Below are 18057 nucleotides of genomic sequence, written 5' to 3'. Positions count from 1 at the left end.
TGCACTTGCTGTTCCATGTCTGAAATGCTCTTTTATAGGTCTTGCTGACTGGCCCCCTCTCCAAATTCAAACACCTCTGCTGAAATGTTTCTTTCTTGACCAATCTCCCACACTACCATTCCTCATTCTCAACTCCATACTCTTTACTATCAACTTTATGGAACTGACCATTATCTGAAGGCATCTTGTTTATTTACTGTCTGTTTTACTGGAAATGGTGATGTGCAAAGGTAAATTTTCACTCACTTTTATTATTCTTTCATTCTTTTTTTTTTTTTTTTTTTTTTTTTTTTTTTTTTTTGGTGCTGGGGATTGAACCCAGGGCCCTGTGCATGCGAGGCAGGCACTACCAACTGAGCTATATCCCCAGCCCATCACTTTTATTATTTTTTCTAGGAAACTGGAAAAATGGGATGGAACCACATAGCTGAAGGCCTTGAATTCCCATTGGCAAGTTTAATTTACTAGTTTCTCAAGAGCCAGAAAAGTTTTAAATAGGGCAGCTACCTTGTCAAATGTTTAAAAATATTTGGGTAAAATGTTATAAAATGTAACAACTCCAAGATTCTGACCCTGTGCTCATTTACCAAGACACATTTAATTGCCTTAACTACTACACACAAAGTTGCTAAATATTGGGGCTGGGGAGATAGCTCCATCAGTAGAATGCTTGGTTGAAAGTTGCTAAATAAATGAGAATAACAAGAATATAAAAATGACTGACATAATTATCTGAAATCAATTTTATGTTTTAATTAGTTTGATAATATAATTGTACAGTTGGTTCCCAATCTACTTTTAGTCTCAGTGGAGTCAAATAAAGTCAGATGTCACATCATTTTAAAATTAGGACCAAACTATACCAAGGCCTAGGTCTTCCACATTTAGCAGCAATGCAGTTCTGCCCAAATTTTCAAACTGTGGTGTAACCAGACTTGGGCTAATGGCAGTGCCCTAGGGATGGGTAATGTTGAGCTCTTTTAATCCAGTTGGGAACAGATTTTTTTTTTTTTTTTTTTTTTTTTTTTTTTGCGGTACTGGGGATCGAACCCAGGACTTTGTGCTTGCAAGGCAAGCACTCTACCAACTGAGCTATCTCCCCAGCCCATGGGAACAGATTTTCAATTTAACCCCATTCGACCTTACAGACTACCTACTGTATGCCAGTTACCACATTCAGATCTCGGGACACACAATGAGTAGGGTACACCCCCACCCCCTGGTTAAAATCTTATAATTTAGCTCTGAGTATGTGGTACAGTTAACTGAATTGCATAATTCTGTACAAAGATCAGGTATTACTTTTCCAAAATTACTCCAACTGGTCTTTTAAATATTTGCCAGTCTTTGAAATGTTTATGAATGTTCTTTCTCTTCTTTGCTTTTCCACTGATAAAGTCAACATTGTTTCCCATTTCTTGCCTAGTAAGATAGGTTACTCACATTTTGAAACACAATACTCCTCAAATAACTTTTTCCAGCACAGGTTATGTATAAATATAAAGTTTATTTAGCATAGTGTTTAGAAAAATAAGTTCACATCATTTCAGAAAACAAATAAAACACTTAATTGTCCAGGCATAAACCCCCATTACAGTACAACATACATACTTTAGATCTCTTTGGTTGGGTAATTAAGCACAGAAATGTTCTGGGACATGCTCTGTGTGCCATCACCTAACAGTGCAGTAAAGACTCTGTTCCCCCACCCCATGATATACATTCTGTATAGAGTTTCTTTTTGTGTAAGGCACAGTAAAACCATTTGGAGTACGTAACTGATTGCCTCTGAACATACAGTACATGCAACAAAAGAATAAAAAACGTTTGAGAACCCTGAAAGCCAAAAGAGTCACATGCTATATAATTTTGACTAATAAAATGTATGGTGGTAATATTTAATTAACTTGAAATGTATCAATTAGATACAAAGTAACAGGCCCTATCATCTAAATTTTAGGATGACTTTGAAACATCTTTTGTAAAATATATTTCTTTTCCCTACAGTTTTTCTGAATTATTTTTATATGAGATGATCTGTCAAAACATTTTAAAGAATGGAGTACTGGTGGCTATGGACTAATGCACACTCATCTAGGATGTAGCAGGGTAGGTTGCTGCTACACATGCCCAATTATCCAACTTTTAACATGCAAGATACAAGGGCACATACAGGGAGATTTAAGGTCAGTGTGCAATTTAACTATTTTTTAAAAAAATCATCTATGGCTAAAACATCTACCTGCCTTTCACAACATAAGAAAGGCACTAAAATGTGTGTTTAATTCAGAGTCTTTACTATAATTATACATGAGATAAAATGCAGTACAACACAGGTGCTCTTGCTTGAGAAACAAATGCACCTTCTATTTAAACAATAGACTGTCCTTTACTAGATGTAACTAAGCTAAATGCCAAATTCTGGCTGATAGAGTGCATAGATAGGCTCACACCAAAAATCCCACAGCCAGCAGCAGAGGTTGGGATTTGAAGGGTTATTTGCCCCATTCTGATTCTTCTTCAGGGGTCACTAAAGGGTCATCTGCAGCATCTTCAAGCATTGGTTTATGTAAGGATATTCTGCCACATGAACTCCAAGGGTTCTGAGTCTGGCCCTTGGTATTGCAAAAAAAATTTGCAATTCTGTGCGAGGAGATCATGGGGTTTAATCTTATTCCATTCACATATACGTGGGCTACATGCCAACTGGCCCTTATTTTACTGAAATAGAAAAGAACAATAAGTTCTTTATAATGTGCATTGATTCTTAACCTGGTATATTGTGTAGCTACCTGGAGTAATTGTAGGGTTACTATTACATCATGTTGAAAATATGAATGGGTTTCCTAGGTAAGTCTTAAGTTTTGTGCTATCTTCTTTTTCATAAGGGGAAAAGAAGAACTCTGAATAAAAGAGGCTTATATTTTTGGAAGACATATAAAAATTTCCAATTATATATGTAACATATATAACTTTTTAAACTTGCCCATCTCCCTTACTGGATGGGTAGTTTTAAATAATTAACAAACTTTTGATAGCTGCAGAAATCAAATGGAAAACATCAGTTTTATGTAAACTATACTACAGAGCCATGTACTTAATCTTGGTAACATAGAACCAAAGAAAAAGCAAGCTGTATAAGTAGTGGTAGAATGGAAGAGAGTTCTAGAACACCTGACTTGGTAAAACCAAAGCAAAAAACATAGTTTCAGCAGCTTAGGAATATTCACCAATTCCATTAAAAAAAAAAAAAAAAAAAAAAAGATATAAGTTCCTTGTCAAAATGAGGGGAATTCTTCATAGGTCTACTCATCTACCCCTGTGATTTACATTTGCAATAATAGCAAAAGTTAAGTACTCTACGGCCCTTATTCAACATGCTTTGCTGATGGGCATGAAGAGTTCTAGAGAGGACCATTTGTCCACATCTTAGTAAACAAGATGTAACATTTTTATGTTTATCAACTTTAAGTCCTCACTGAAGAGATCCTTTTCTCACTTTTCTGGCTTTTTAGAGGCCAGAAGGTAACTTTACTCACTATATAAATGAATCGCATTACCACATCTTGCATTCAGAGTCCTGATAAACATAGCTCACAACGTTATCAAGCAAACTTCTTATAGAAACTCCAAAAATTTGCTTTTACAGAAGACATGATAATATAGTGCAAACAGTCATGTGTCATAGTGTAGTAACTGATTCAAAACACTGAGAATGAAATTTTGATGGGACAGGTATTTTGTTCAATAGAATCTATATGTTTTTTCTTTACTTTAAAATTTTTGTTTTCCCAGACTGCATAACTGATTTTACATGGTCTTCTATTTTCACTGTAATGAAAATCATCAATAACAGTTTATCCATTTGCATGATAAACATTGTACACATTATTTAGTGAAACTTAAGTTCTCCAGATTTAAAGCAATTCTGGGATGAAATTAACCCTGTTAGATAGTAGAAAAGAACCATCAGTGCTTTTGTTGACACTTCTGTACCTCACTACTAATAAAAAGGCCACAAGGTAAAAAGGCACATAGAATTCTATATAAAACATATTTAAATGAATCATGTTGCTAAATAAAGAACAAAGATATGAAAAAAGTACCAAAATTCCAATATTGGGAGTTAGAGTTCCTGTTTCAGTGTTATTAATATTGACCTTAATAGACTCCTGATAAAATCATTGTTTTTAAAAGTCTACAAAAAGTAAAACTTTGTTGGAAACAATGATGTTTGCTTCCTGTTCAAACAATAAAAATAAATTAAACAGTAAGAAAACATTTTTCTTTTCAGTTTATAACGCCTGAAGTATAAGAGAAACATACACAGTATAAATAAAATTCACTGTACTCAAATCCTACTTACAGAACTGATATATTTACATTCATACTGAAGTTTGTTTCAGAGTTTTTGTGGAGGTTCAAACTTTCTCAGCCACAATGAACTGTTAGCAATGATATTTGGAAATGTGTAGAGACTTAACCAAGACTTTCTCAAAAACGCTGAAAGAGAAATGTGTGTATGCACATACATATACATATGTATATATATTTTAAGCTATTTAACCTTAAAAAAAAAAAACCCTTAAAATAGTTTGCAGTACCATCTGTTTCTTAACCTTATCAATGCCCATGAAGTAAAAGTAAACAAAAATAACTGCATTGTTTCTAACAGTCTTCAGCTATACTTAATTCTGTTAGGTGTATGCATTTAATTTAAAAAACTATCGAGTTCTATTTTGACCTTAGAATGATATTGCCAACTAAATAACATCCTCTGACTTGATATATTTCATCTTGTTCCTTTGTCTCCATTTATTTAAAAGAGAACGTTATGTGTGAACAAAAAAATCTGCAGTAATGCAGTTCTATGATTGTATATTTAACTGATCTTCATGCGGATCAATTCAAAGTTTCTTCAATGCATTTACTTGCAAAAGTATAGTATTTTCCTTTCAATGGGAAAATGCTTTGTCTTGGGGCTTCTTGAAAAGATTTGCTGCTGATGCGAAAAAAGGGTTTGGGGACGTATAAGAAATAAAATTTATAAGTCTTGCATATCTTCATCCAACTGAACAGTTTGGAGCTTGGCAAGCTCTTTTTTGTCTGTTTCCAGGTCTTCACAGACAGTTTCAACCATGCTATCTAGGACATACTTGGATTTGGAGTCCAGCATCATTAAGCTGCTTGCTGCTTTACTCTCAGAATTTTGTAAGAAATTCTCTTTTATGTTAGCTACTGATTGTAGAACCAAACGATGTTCTCTGACAAAATCCTGGTGTCCTGCTGGGGAGGCATGACCCACCTGGTCTTCAGCTGCAGGAACTATTTCCCCAAGGGCAGCCTGAGTCATGGGGACTGATAATAGGTCTTGACCAGTAATAAGGGAACAGTTCTGAAGGGTTGCATAGTTAGTGTTGCTGACGGATGTCACAGTGGATTTGTTTGCCACAGGTGCAGACATTGGCTGGCTATCAGCAATGTCAGGGTTTAGCTCGGTGGGATTTAGTAGTGTAGGGGGAGTCAGGGAAAAATTGTGAGCTGGGGATACATTAACTAATGAGGAGGCCAGTGGATGGAGGCCACTCCCCGAGATATTTTCAGAAGACAGGTTTGCATTTACTTGAGCATTCTGATTGACAGGCATCAACTGACTAAATACCAGGCTCCTTTCCAAACCTTCCTGTTTCACAGATCCTACAGTCTGGCCTGAATTAGGAACAGTGTATACCACTGCACTGGGAGCAAGAGAGCTCAAGAAAACCTTTCCTTGCTGGACTGTGGCAGACTCGCTTGTAAATGTGCCCCCATCCGAAGTGCTTGAATTTACTGAAATATTACCTAGGAAAAAATAAAAGTAACAATTACCATTGATGGAAGTGATAGGGAAAAAGAAAAAGTCACTTCTTTACCCATATGATTTTTTTTCTTTATGTATCGTTGTCTGGCAAAGTGAAACTTCTATGTAATAATGTAGTCCAATTTTGGTTCAGAATCACCTTCATTCAGCATTTGAAACTACAGCTTTACACTTGGTTAAGTTAAAAAAAAAACTATATCTCTCTCTGTATATGCTTCTCTCTATGTATATATATAGAGAGAGAGCAAGAGAATGAGATATATATCTCAAGTTGGTTCATTATTACTAACTGACATCTCTCAATTAGTTGATAATTTTTGCTAGCTTTGCCAGTTTGACTAGAAAATATAAATGCAAAATAAAATGCCTTTGCTTTGGACTGCTCAATAACTGACATAAAATGGAAATGTAGAAAATACCACATAAAATGAGTTTCCCCTAAGGCTTACAAGTTAACCACATAAGCCTGTACAGACAAGTTGTAGACTTTCACCAAACTAGCCATAAATTAATGTGAAGTCAACAAAACATTCAAAAGGTTTTTTTCTTCTGTTGCTAAGTCAGCTTTCAATTTTCAGTGTTGTAGTAGATAGGAAAAATTAATGATAACACTGAAATGTGCTTATTAAAATACAGATTAACATAAAGGACCAGAACTAATGAGTTTCTAAAAAGTTTGTATCTTTTGAGGCTGTCACTATAATGGTCTGTAGAGAAAAAGAAATGTAAGTGGAAAACTTAGAAGATGTTCAGGTCAGATAATTCAGACAGTGCAGATAAACTGGACACCCCACCTCCATTAAAAAAAAAAAAATTTCCCCGAGTCTTTACATGGGAAAAGAGAAATGACAGTAGTGAGATGATTTAGGCCCCTAAATACTGCCACTGAAGGAGAGATGCACTGGGGGGAAGTTTTGTGGCGGAAATCAGATGTGCAATTTGTTCACCCTACCATGGAAATAGATTTCAACTCTTTAGTATTTGCAAAAACAGATTAATGTTAAATTAGGGAATTCCCCTGAATTATTTCTCTTCTTGAATTATTAGAATAATTGTGATTACCACCTATATGGATAAGTAAGTGCCAAGAGAGGCTGTTTATATGTCTTCCAAACATCCTAATGCCATTTTAAGCATCCTAATTCCAAGAAATATCTTTAAATGAGCGAGAAAGAGAGAAAGAGAAAGAGAGAGAGAGAGAGAGAGAGAGAGAGAGAGAGAGAGAGAGAGCCTATAAAATTTCTTCACAGAAATACTGATGTTAAGAAAAACATTTCTAGGTATGTTTGGGCTATTCCCTAACATGAATGTTTCTTCAGGCTATCCAAATGAAAAAAAACACTTTTATATGAAAACATTTGACTTTGAATTATGCTCTAGAATTCTTGTAGGCTGCTAGATTTTAGCAAAAACTATCATAAAGAGATGTTTACTTTGTGTATTTGTGTTTGTGAAATTATTTACAAGTGTATATGTGAAAAAAATAGACAACACATGCAATATTCCCAATGGCTATTGAATATGAGTAAAATAATATTTCTGTAAGTATAAAAACTATACTATATACAAAGGAAAGGAGAAAGAGGTATAATCTAAAAATGATTTTTAAGTACAATTGCAACTGAGTGATATATTAAACATTAATTTTAAAATCATTAAAACGCCATCTGAAAAATTGTAGGTAAAAAGTATACCTTTGTAATGATGGTAAGAAAAGAAATCCCTTATTTTCTCAGATTTTTAGCAAATAAAAGATAAAGATATTATACTTTCTCATATAAATCCTAACAACAGAAAGGTTAGGGTTGTCTAGACATTTGAAATAAGGCTCCATGTGTTTTTGAGAACTCATATCCCCAAAATGCTTTATCAGTAATAGTAATACACCACTACTATAAGGGAATTTGCTCACTGGACTCTTCTGGTTAAACTGAATGCCCTCAATTCACCCAGATAGTCTAAGGATTGATGGCCCTGTCATTTAACTATTTTAACTTAAAATGCTACTCTTATTTCTATTTAACCCACTTTAAAAAAAATAACATCTATGGGACATTTTAAAAAATTAGATATTAGTTCACAGTAATTTTCTATGGTAGTACTTTTCTGGATTATAAATAATAAGCATTTTTAACTTTTCTCCTTCCCCAATGTACATACTAACTTTATGTTCAAGGTTTTTTTTTGGGGGGGGGGTGTGTACCAGGGATTGAACTCAGGGGCACTCACCACTGAGCCACATCCCCAGCCCTATTTTGTATTTTATTTAGAAACGGGGTCTCTCTGAGTGCTTAGCACCTTGTTTTTGCTGAGGCCGGCTTTGAACTCACCATCCTCCTATCTCAGCCTCCTGAGCCAGGGCTCAAAGGTTTTGGTTTTAAATGTTACCTATTGTTTGGAAATTTTCCTAAAGAGGGAAAAGGAGTTAGAGTACAATATTGTAAAACTAAGTACTTTGGCTTTTCCTGTAGCTTTCATATTTTTGCCGTATATGGGATACTGACTTAGCTTAATTTTCCCCATAACCGGGAACAAAGAACAACTGAACAGTATGCTGCAGGGCTGGCATGTCTGACTACCATTTAACCTAAAGGGAAACAAACAGAAAGAAATTTACAGTCATTTTTTCCATTAGTGCTTCTAATAAGCTGAAGTAGACCATAGCTGTGGAAACAACAGTGTTGTGTATGAATTGACTAATTTTTTTTTTCTTTTTGGTAAAACCACCTTACAGAAAGCTGGGTCTTAAGGCCAGCAATTACTTAAAAATTTGCAATTTCAGATTTGCTTATAGAAAGGCAAACATGCATCAACATCTCCCACCCTTGAATTCAAGGGGCCATGTAACCTCCACTATCAAATATTCCTGTTTCTCTACAGAGACAATGACAAATGATCCAGACTTGCTTAAAGTCAGTGAAGAGTTACACATTAGCCTAGGCTTTCCAAAACTTGAGATCAGTGCTTTCACTAGCAGATTGCTAGTAATAAAGTCACAAATATATATCAATAAGGCTTATAGTTGTTTCCATAAATGAATGTGCACATTTAGGGGGGTGAGTATACATCCAGAGTAACAGAAATCCAATCACATATTCTTCTGGTTTTAAGTCATTTTGTTTTAGTCTTAATTATAGGGGGAACATGATTCAAACTTAGTATAGTCTTTTTAGCCTGTTCATTTAAAACATTTTTGGTCAATAATGCTTAGGTAAAGCATATACATTCTTACCAACTGTTCAACTTTTTATGTTCTTAACAGTTTAATTCATTTTTAATTTAAAAATGTTAAATAGTGGACATCATTACTTAGTTTGTAAGCACTGATTGACATATTTCTGTAACTAGAATTGGCAAGACTTATGAACTGTACTTTTCCATTCAGTTTTGTGAAAATAAAATCTCATTTCATCATGCAAGGAAATCAAGCAAGCTGTATATTACATGGATGATGTTAAGGAGAATTATATCGAGGCTGTTCTGCAGCTGTGGCAGCCAATGAGGTACCTGACCAGTAACATCAATCTGTAGCTCTCACTAAATATGCCATTTTCAGCAGCAGCCCAACACATTCCATGGTGCATTATGGTACCAAATGAGGCTTTTACCTTGCGAAGCTGCCACTGAGACAGGAGGCAGCGGCAGTGGAGAGAATCCAATGCTCCCATTAAGGAACTGGCCGTTTGCTCCGGAATTGGGGATCTGGACAATGCCATATTGGTTAATTTGCACTGGTGTAGTAAAAGTCACTACAGAGCCTCCCTCCTGGGAAGCCACTGTTTGAATGCCTTCTCTTTTCACCTCAGTGCTGGGTATCAACCCTGGGAATGACACAGGGGCACTGGGGCTGTAGGAGTTGGTGGCTGCTGAGTTAGCAGCAGAACTCTGGAGGACTTTGAATTCCTTCACATCCTGGGAGGTAGACCCCAGTATGTCAGTCATGGCTATACCATTGCTCACAATGTTTGAAGACAGTTTTGGTGGGTTCAATGACACTGTCTGTGTATTTCCCACATTTAATCCATTAAGGATAACTCCATTGGGTCCCTGAATAAAAGAATTACCATTAAGGAAGACAGGTGAAGTACTTGCAGGTACCAAGCTTCCATTCAACAAAACTCCAGAAGAGCTTAATATCTTAGTATTTCCAATTTGTTGCATATACACTGGCTCCATGTGACTGGAAAGGCTGAGGTTGGTGACGCCATCTGATGAACCTGAGAGTGGGTGAGGAGACAAATCCTCATGGCCCTTGCTGGATTCATCTTCAGTGCTGGGATTGCCATCTGACTCACTGTACAGAAGGGAAAATCAAGACATTCAGAAGGTCAGGGGGATGACATTCTACATGGTGCCATGTGTTTAGAAAACAACTTCTAAACCCATTAAGGGCAGTATTTAAGGAAAGCACAACTAGTCCTGTTTAAACTCTGAGACCTTTCAGGAGTTTCTGACCAGGGAATCAGGAAAGATAAATTCTCAGATTCTAATCATTTTTAATAATACATTCAGGGAAAGGCCAGAGATCTGGAAGATGTAAATTTAGCTACAGAACTTACAGGAAAATAGTTATAGCACTGAGGTGCTATTCCTCACTGTGAAATATGCTGCTACTTATATCACAGGAAATACTCATTAGATGAGGTGATCAGTTTTTCCTGTTTAGGAATGGCTTCCCCTCCCCTCTGACCTATTCAGATTAGTGTTAGAGGCATGTGAAACTGCCAAAGGAGCAGAAGGTGTGAAGTGTTCAGCTTTATTCGCCATTAGTTAACAAGAGATCATTTTCTCACCTGCTCCCAAACTTCTACTCCACCAGACTGACAACTCTCTCATTCAACAAAGAGGCTGTCCTTGTTGTAGGAAAGACACTTTCAACCAAAGAACAGTTATGTGCAGTCGCCTTTGAATCCAAAGGAAGCCATAGGAACCTATTTAACATACACCATCCAGTGCCCTGGTAGGTGGGAGGCAAAGGGTGTGGGTCACTCAGTCGCCTGGTAACTATCAGACCCCTTCCAAGAATCCTGTTCCAGGCATGTGTGTAAACTTTTGCTCCCCGACTTGGGGAACGTATCAAATTGGGGCTAGAGATTGGGTGGGCTTTTTTCACCATTTGGTTAGAGGCTGGGTTAAGAGAGCAGGGCAGAGGCAGTTTGGAAGCGCGGTGTGGGACTTGGCCCAGCAGAGGATCTGACATCCCTGCAGTGGCCCGCGGTTCGCTTTCATGCCGAGGGGAGGGGATTACCCAGGCTTTGGGCTGCGGGGCCAGGAGCGCGGAAAGCCCTTTGATTTACGAGCTGAGGCTGAGCCGCCGTCGCCGTCTGCGAGGGTGACTCACCGGGGGTGCGGGTGGGAGGTAGATCCGGAGAGGGGCCTAAACCAGGCGACTAGGCCCAGGGCGGGGGAGCGTGGAGTTGGTGGGGAGGGGGGTGAAGTTGGCAGTGTGGCGTGGGGGACGAGGGAGATTCTGGAACACGCCCAGTTTAGGAAGGTAGGCTGCTGGGCAGCTGGCCTGCGCGCTGTGTCCGCTTCCCACCCTCTGACCCCCGGCCTAGCAGATTCCGTTGGTGCTTGGGCGCCGGGATCCGCGGCCTCTAGCGGGCAGGTGGCCTGGCCTAACCAGCGGGCTTTTTTTGGGTCCCTCCGCAAGTTTGCGGAAGGTGTTTTCCAGTCTCCGTGCGCGTTTTGTTTTGGTTACCGGGAGGCCGGTCGAGGGCACAGAGCCTCTCTCTGCCTTGGGCGAGGCAAGCGGCAGCCGTCGGGCCCCCACCGGGTCCTAGGGGCAGGAGCTGCAAGGGCGGGCCGCGGCGGGCTCTGGAATGTACCAGGTGATCACCTTCACCTGGCCCAGACGGGCTGGCTCCCCTGACTCCCAGATTCCTTCCCTGAGCATAACCTTCGAGCAGAGTTTGGATTCTTTCTCTCCAGTCCCCGCAGGGCTGGAGACACCATCTCTTTGGACGACCTTTTCCTTACTTTACCTCGTCCAACAATACAAACATACATGCGCGCGCGAACACACACACACACACACACACACACACACACACACACACACACACACACCAAGTGTCTGACTCCGGAGGACACACAAAAGAGGTGGAAAACCCGGTATTTCTACTGGAGAGGGGAAAAACCTGCCAGTCAAAAAGTTCAAGTCCGAAAGGGTGGAAGCTCAAGGAAGGACTGAGTTGATAGCGCCCCTACTTCTTTTCTGCTGTCCGCCTTATGCCAGCCTGTCTTCCACCTCCCAATTACGGTACCAGTAGAGAGTCACGCAGTTAGGGGACCGAGGAAGGGGCCCAGCAGCCCTGCTACCCCCGCGGCGCTGAAACCCGATCCGAAGTTGTTCAGAATCAGGTTTCAAAACACGGCAGAGCCGAGCCGCACCGGCACCCCACGTTGCGGTGGCCGCGAAGGGAACCACAACGGGCAGGGTGAATGATTAACTCTGTCATGTTAAAACCTCGACGTCCTCAGACCCCTTCTGGGTCGCCAGCCGCTACGAAGGCTCTCTTACCCCCAGGGCTGCCTCGCCAACCTTCAAGGAAGACCCGGCGGCAGCCGAATCCTGGGGATACAGAGAGTGTGCGCGCGACAGGCCGGGTGTGACCCAGCGGAGGTGCGGACCCGGCCAGCGCTGGTAGCCTTTGCGGGCCTCAAGCGGCAGCGGGAGCTGCCCTGCCGGCGTCCGCACGCGCCTCCTTCGCCCGGCCAGAACCAAGGAGAGAGTGGCAACTTCAAAGCCAGAGGGATGGGGGTGGGAAGCCGGGCAGCGGTGACCAGCCGAGGTGGGGGCGGGGACTGAGACCTAGGCAGGCGACCAGAAACTTCTGGGGGCCGGAGGGGGAGGGTTAGGAGGGAGGTTCCCCCCGGCCCTTGCGACCGCCGCCCCCCACTCCTGGTGCGGGAGTGAGGTGGGGGCGGGGAGAGGTGGGCAGCCGGACCCGGCTGGTGGGGAAGGTAAGCGCCATGTTTGCGAGCACTTGGAGGAAAAGAAAGCCGGGAAGGGGGTGGGGGAGAGGAAGGGGGAGGAGGAGGAAAGTTGGCGCTCACCTTTTGGACTGGGTCTCCGAGGGGTTCCGGTCGCGCTGCCGGCGGTTCTTGAACCAGTTGCTGACCTGGGTGAGAGAGAGGCCGGTGATCTTGGCCAGGTGCCGCTTCTCGGCGGGCGAAGGGTAGCGATTCTGCTTGTAGAGCTCCTTGAGCGCGTTGCGCGACTTCTCCTTGAAACAATACACCGTCTCCTCGCCGTCCCAGATGGTGCGGGGCAGGGGGAATTTCCTGCGCAGCCGGTACTTGTCCACGGCGCCCAGCGGCCGACCGCGGGCTCGCTCGGCCTCGGTGTATCGCGCCTTGTACCAGAGCTGCTGCAGCAGCGGGTGGTTGGCCGACTCGAAGCTGTGGCTCTCGAGGATGCTGTAGAGCTCGGGGTAGATGCCCTGGTGGAAGGCCACGAGCGCCCGCGCCTTCAGCAGGCTCTCGTTGCCACGTAGCAGGTCGCTCTGGGGCAGGGACCACAGGAACCGGGCCAGGCGGTCCAGGTTGCCCCCCTGCTGCAGCGCCTCGCACACGCAGGCGACATGGTCCGGCGAGAAGGCCAGCGGGGTCTGTGCGGTGGTGGTGGCGGCGGCATGGTGGTGCCTGCCCAGAAGTTCCGAGTGGAGTTGTACCTGATCCGCCGCCGCTCCGGCCGCCGCCGCCACTGCCCCTTCCTCTCCGCTCACCCTGGCGGCGGCGGCCGCGGCGTCCCCCGGCTCCAGGGGGAAAGGGGCTGGAGCCGGGGGGCTCAGCCCCGCCGCCGCGCCCCCCGCCACTTCTCGGTGCGCCTCCTGCCCTTCCGAGGCGCTTTCCATCCCATTCTCCTGCTTGATGTCCGCCGCACTTGCAATCTGCCCGGTGGGGGAGGAAGAGGACATTTTTTGTTGTTTATTTTCCTCCCTCCCTCACTCCCTCGCACTCTTTTCCTCTTTCTTTCCCCCTCTCTTACTCCTCCTCCTTCGTCTCCCTCCTCCTCCCCCCCTCCGGAAAGCCCACTCCCTCCCTCCCGGTTTCGGCTGGATCTGGCCGATCAGGTTTCCCCCCGGCCACGCAGTCACCATTAAGATAGCTGCTAGAGCAAAGTAGTGTAAACGGATAGCTGCTTTCTGCCGTTCCCCCAACGTGACTCCTCCGGTTGCTGCATACTATATGGCACTGGCGGCCCGGCCGGCCTGGCCGCGCCACCTCATTGGCTATTTCGCATTCAGAGGGAGGAGGAGACACTGTTTCTATCCCTGTCGATCACCCGCCTCCTACTCCACCCCTTGCCTTTCCCTGTGCTCCTGACCCCCAGGCACCTATACCTGAAGGCAAGCACCAACATTCTTTTCTGACTATGCTGCTGTACAGGCAATTACCTAATGTGGCCTGAAAACTGGACAACTCTTTCAAAGAAAGGGCCTGTGATTTCAGAGGGCATATTAGTTGTGTGGCCTTACGGTCTGGACGGCTAAATTCTGAACAAAGAGACAACCCTCAGCATCTAGATGACAGAACTTGGAGAGGACAATTCTCAGAATGTCTCCATAATCCCACCCCCTCGGATATCTTTATCAAAGATTTGTATTCAGAAGGGTCAAGAACTGAATGGCGGGCGCTGGGGAATATTCTGAGGTGGCAAGCATTTAGAGTAAATTAAAATTCCAAAGGGGGGAAATGTTTGAAAACCTTGAAGTAAACTGCATTAATAGCCCACTGAAAAGGCAAAAACAAGAAACCTTAAAAAGATGTGCTTAACCTTGTCACTTGTGAACTGGAAACCCAACTGGGATGAACATGATATAATTAAGCATACAGAATACTGAATCATATGTTTATCCTGGATAAGTAGTGTAAAAGAGATCTAAGCTTAAAATTATAAGAGTCTGGATATTCAAGTCTTAGAATATTTTTAATATAAATGTATAAATAGTGCCCCCCACCCTGGTTCTGGGGACGGAAAAGTAGTTTTTCCTTGAAGATGATATTCCTGGAAGAAACACCATTCTTTATGCGTGGTGTCCTCGAGGAGATCAGCGCAGGATCAGCAGCCCTCTCCACAACATAGATAGAAGAAAGATTGCCCTCTGGTCTGAGGCCGAGTGTGGGGGGTGGAGTCTGTTGCTGTTGCCGTTGTGTCTCTTTTTTCAAGGTTTGCTTGAGGTCTTAACTCAGAAAGTGATAAACCCATTTGTGCCTCTGACTACTGTAGTCAGTTGGGTCTGGCCACCACTGCTCTTTCTCAGAATACAACCTTTTAATGACATCACACTAACCTTTACTTCAGGTTGGCCTTGCCTCCTTTCTGCTTCCCAACTACCCATAACTGCCTACTTCAGCACATTATAAACAGCTGTTTAGGTCACCTGCAGTCATGATCAGCTGGGCAAGAGGTTTTCTTTTTTGCTATGGGGCTGCATTTTATTGCTGGTCAACCAAGATGTCATTTGACATAGGATTTAACTTGTTTTTGTACCAACCTAATATGATGAAGCCAGAAGTGATGTCTGGTAGATTTAAATTTCATAGTTGTAGAAAAGACCACTTGCTTCTTCTCCTTTGGAAACATCCAGTTAGATATCAAGCTTCAGGACAATATCTGAGATTCAAAACTCTAACTTTTAAAAACAGTTTTATTTTGGAATAATTTTGACTTAGTGGAAAATCACAAAAATAGAATTTCCACTTCTTCACACAGTTGCCAGTAATGTTAACAGCTTAGATTATAAGGGTACATTTGCCTCAACAAATTAACATCAGCACTTTACTACTTATTAAATTCTAGACCTTTTCTGGATTTCAGCAGCTTTCTATTAATGTCTGCTTTCTGCTTCACAATTCAATGTAGGACACATACTGCATTTAGTTGGTAGAATTTTTATTTATTTATTTTTCACAATATTGGGGATTGAATCCAGTGGGGCTTTACCACTGAGCTACATCCCCAGTCCTTCTTAATTTTTATTTTGAGATAGGGTCTTGCCAAGTTGCCAAGGCTGACCTGGAACTTGGTGACCTTCCTGCCTCAGTCTCCTGAGAACTGGGGTTACAAGGGTGTGCCACTGTGCTAGCTAGTTCCTTGAAATTTTAAGGCATGTTTATCAGAGCAAAGTAGACAGGAGGTAGTGTGGTTTGATGGAAAGAACAGGAATTTGAGAACCAGCTATCTTAGACATAAGTTTAATCCTAACTCTGCCATTTATTGACAAGGTTGTTGCAGGATTAAACGAGATGTGCCCAAAAGCACTTCATACATAATTAATCCTTAGTAAATGCTCTCATTCTTGTGATTTTGCAAAGTAGGAGACTTTTCAGTTTTATGTGCTTAATTTGAACACCTTTGGTTATATTAGGGCTTATTATCCAATATCATCAGGTCATAGGAATCTGCTTCAGAATTAATATCAATCAAACATAGGGTGCTGACTTAGAAAAGCACATATTGGGCTGCTGCATATCTTCTGTGTATTCTAGAACACCAAGTTCAACAGATTACACAGAAGCAGCAGTGGCCTTTTATGACTTCTATACATCAATGACAGGAAGAGATGCTTGTAGGATCAAAAATGAAATCCAACCCAGCCTCCAGGATTTATTTATTTATTTGCAGCAGGAGCCTCAGAGTTCATTCTGCCAGCACTTCAAAATGAACTCAGACATAGCTATATTTCACTGGGGTACCAGACTGTGTGTGGAGTTTATCTCAGGGCACTGGTTTTGCCAAATGGTTTGTAAAATTGATGAATACCTGTTTATGCTTCCAATGTTTGCAACATCGTTGTGCTGACATGCAGTATTACCTGTGCAGTGATTTCAGAAAAGAGTTGAGACTGGGATTATGAGAGTGTGAAGAATGTCAGAAAACCCACACTTCTTGTTTCTGTATCTTTTCCTGCCAGCCTAAAGAGAGATGAGGGTATGTGGAAATCTTCTGCCATTTTAGTGTTTTGAAAAAAATATGGTACAGCATAACGTGCTACATTTGTTTGATTATATTTAATAGTTTTGTCACCAAAATGGAGATTTCCTAATTCAAGGATGATTTTGGCTGTCTGGAAGATGGAAGAAAGGCCATAAAATTATTTCTTGGTAAGTTTTTCTATTCAGAAAGCTTATACAGTGGTACTATTAAGGGAAGTTAGGTTCTAAAGTCATTTCCCATCAATTGTTATTTAGATATGGTTGCAATGTAGTGAACATTTCTGCAGGATCATTCATTTGCCAAACATTTATTAATCTTGACTAAGTAGAAGGCATTGCATTAGGAACCAAAGGATAAAAAGATGAATATACTGGTAGTCCCTGACCTTGAAGAACTTAAAATCTTGTGGGGGAGATAAGATATATTTAGGAAGTAAGACATTTATGTGTAAATACAATATAAGATATCTTATGATACTCTTATAAAAGAGACTTTGAGAGGAGGGGGGCAGTGGGGAGTGAATTTTTAGCTCAGTCTTTAATGGTGAGAATTTCAAGAGGATAGGGATGGTAGTTCAATAGAGGCAAAGAGAATGGAATGTGAACAGCATGGAGCCATGGAGGTGCTTGGCATGGTAAGTGGTATATTTCTGAAATATCAAATAATCCTGTGTTTCTGGAGTGTGGGTGTTATGTACACGTGTGGAGGAAGATTAGTTTAAATGTGTGTTGGAGACAAATCATGAAGGACTTTGAAATGCTCAGTTTGCTGTGGTGTGTGTCTGTGCATCATCTCATAGCCCCTATTGATTGGTCCAGGATGGGCACTTGCCTCAAACCAAAATAATCAGAATCTTTTTCTGGGGTTTTCCAAATTTGTGCTAGAAGGATTAAGACTGGTAGAGGGAGCCTTAGCTGTAATGCTTTGGAATTCAGTGACCAAGGAATCTGCCTGTGTAGGACACTGCCATGCAGTAAGTGAGACAGAGGGGACCTAGTGAGTCACATGGGTGACTGTGGAGGGAAGACATCCTGGCAGAGGCTGATTGAATGCCAGGTTCTAATCATCTCCTGGCAGAGCAGCACTCTTGCCTTTTTGTGATCATATGAATTTTTCCAGGAGATAGAAACTGTTCAAACTGGCTTAGGCAAAAAGATGAATTTATTGAATCTTGATACCAAACAACGGGAAGGGCAGGAGTGCAGCTGGCTGGATTTGGGGACCTGCTGTCCTCCTCCACCTGTCTTTGCTG

At 41.9% G+C, this 18057-nt stretch overlaps 1 protein-coding gene and 1 long non-coding RNA gene across 4 annotated transcripts; one reads left to right on the top strand and one right to left on the bottom strand.

Moving 5' to 3' along the window:
* Positions 1–1492: 1492 nt before the first annotated feature.
* On the bottom strand, positions 1493–14091 carry SIX4 (SIX homeobox 4). 3 transcript variants are annotated; one of them, XM_079125807.1, is made up of 4 exons: positions 13963–14091; positions 12920–13755; positions 9469–10154; positions 1493–5841 (listed from the first exon to the last, which is right to left on the bottom strand). In XM_079125807.1, exons 1-4 carry the CDS (start codon positions 13963–13965, stop codon positions 5045–5047), a joined length of 2322 nt encoding a protein of 773 aa, XP_078981933.1. In that variant the 5' UTR covers positions 13966–14091; the 3' UTR covers positions 1493–5044. The 3 variants fall into 3 exon arrangements, with proteins under 3 accessions (XP_078981933.1, XP_078981932.1, XP_078981934.1); XM_079125806.1 differs by lacking the exon at positions 13963–14091 and having other exon boundaries at positions 12920–13841; XM_079125808.1 differs by lacking the exon at positions 13963–14091 and having other exon boundaries at positions 9925–10154; positions 12920–13841.
* On the top strand, positions 10655–17220 carry LOC306653061. Its single transcript, XR_013761627.1, has 3 exons — positions 10655–12826; positions 16692–16799; positions 16887–17220. It is a non-coding gene; the product is annotated as an uncharacterized lncRNA (long non-coding RNA).
* Positions 17221–18057: the final 837 nt, after the last annotated feature.

Source organism: Sciurus vulgaris (genome assembly GCF_902686455.1).
Source record: "Sciurus vulgaris genome assembly, chromosome: 2".
In the NCBI taxonomy this organism is placed as follows: Eukaryota; Metazoa; Chordata; class Mammalia; order Rodentia; family Sciuridae; genus Sciurus; species Sciurus vulgaris.
This window is presented reverse-complemented; position numbering and strand designations above follow the sequence as displayed.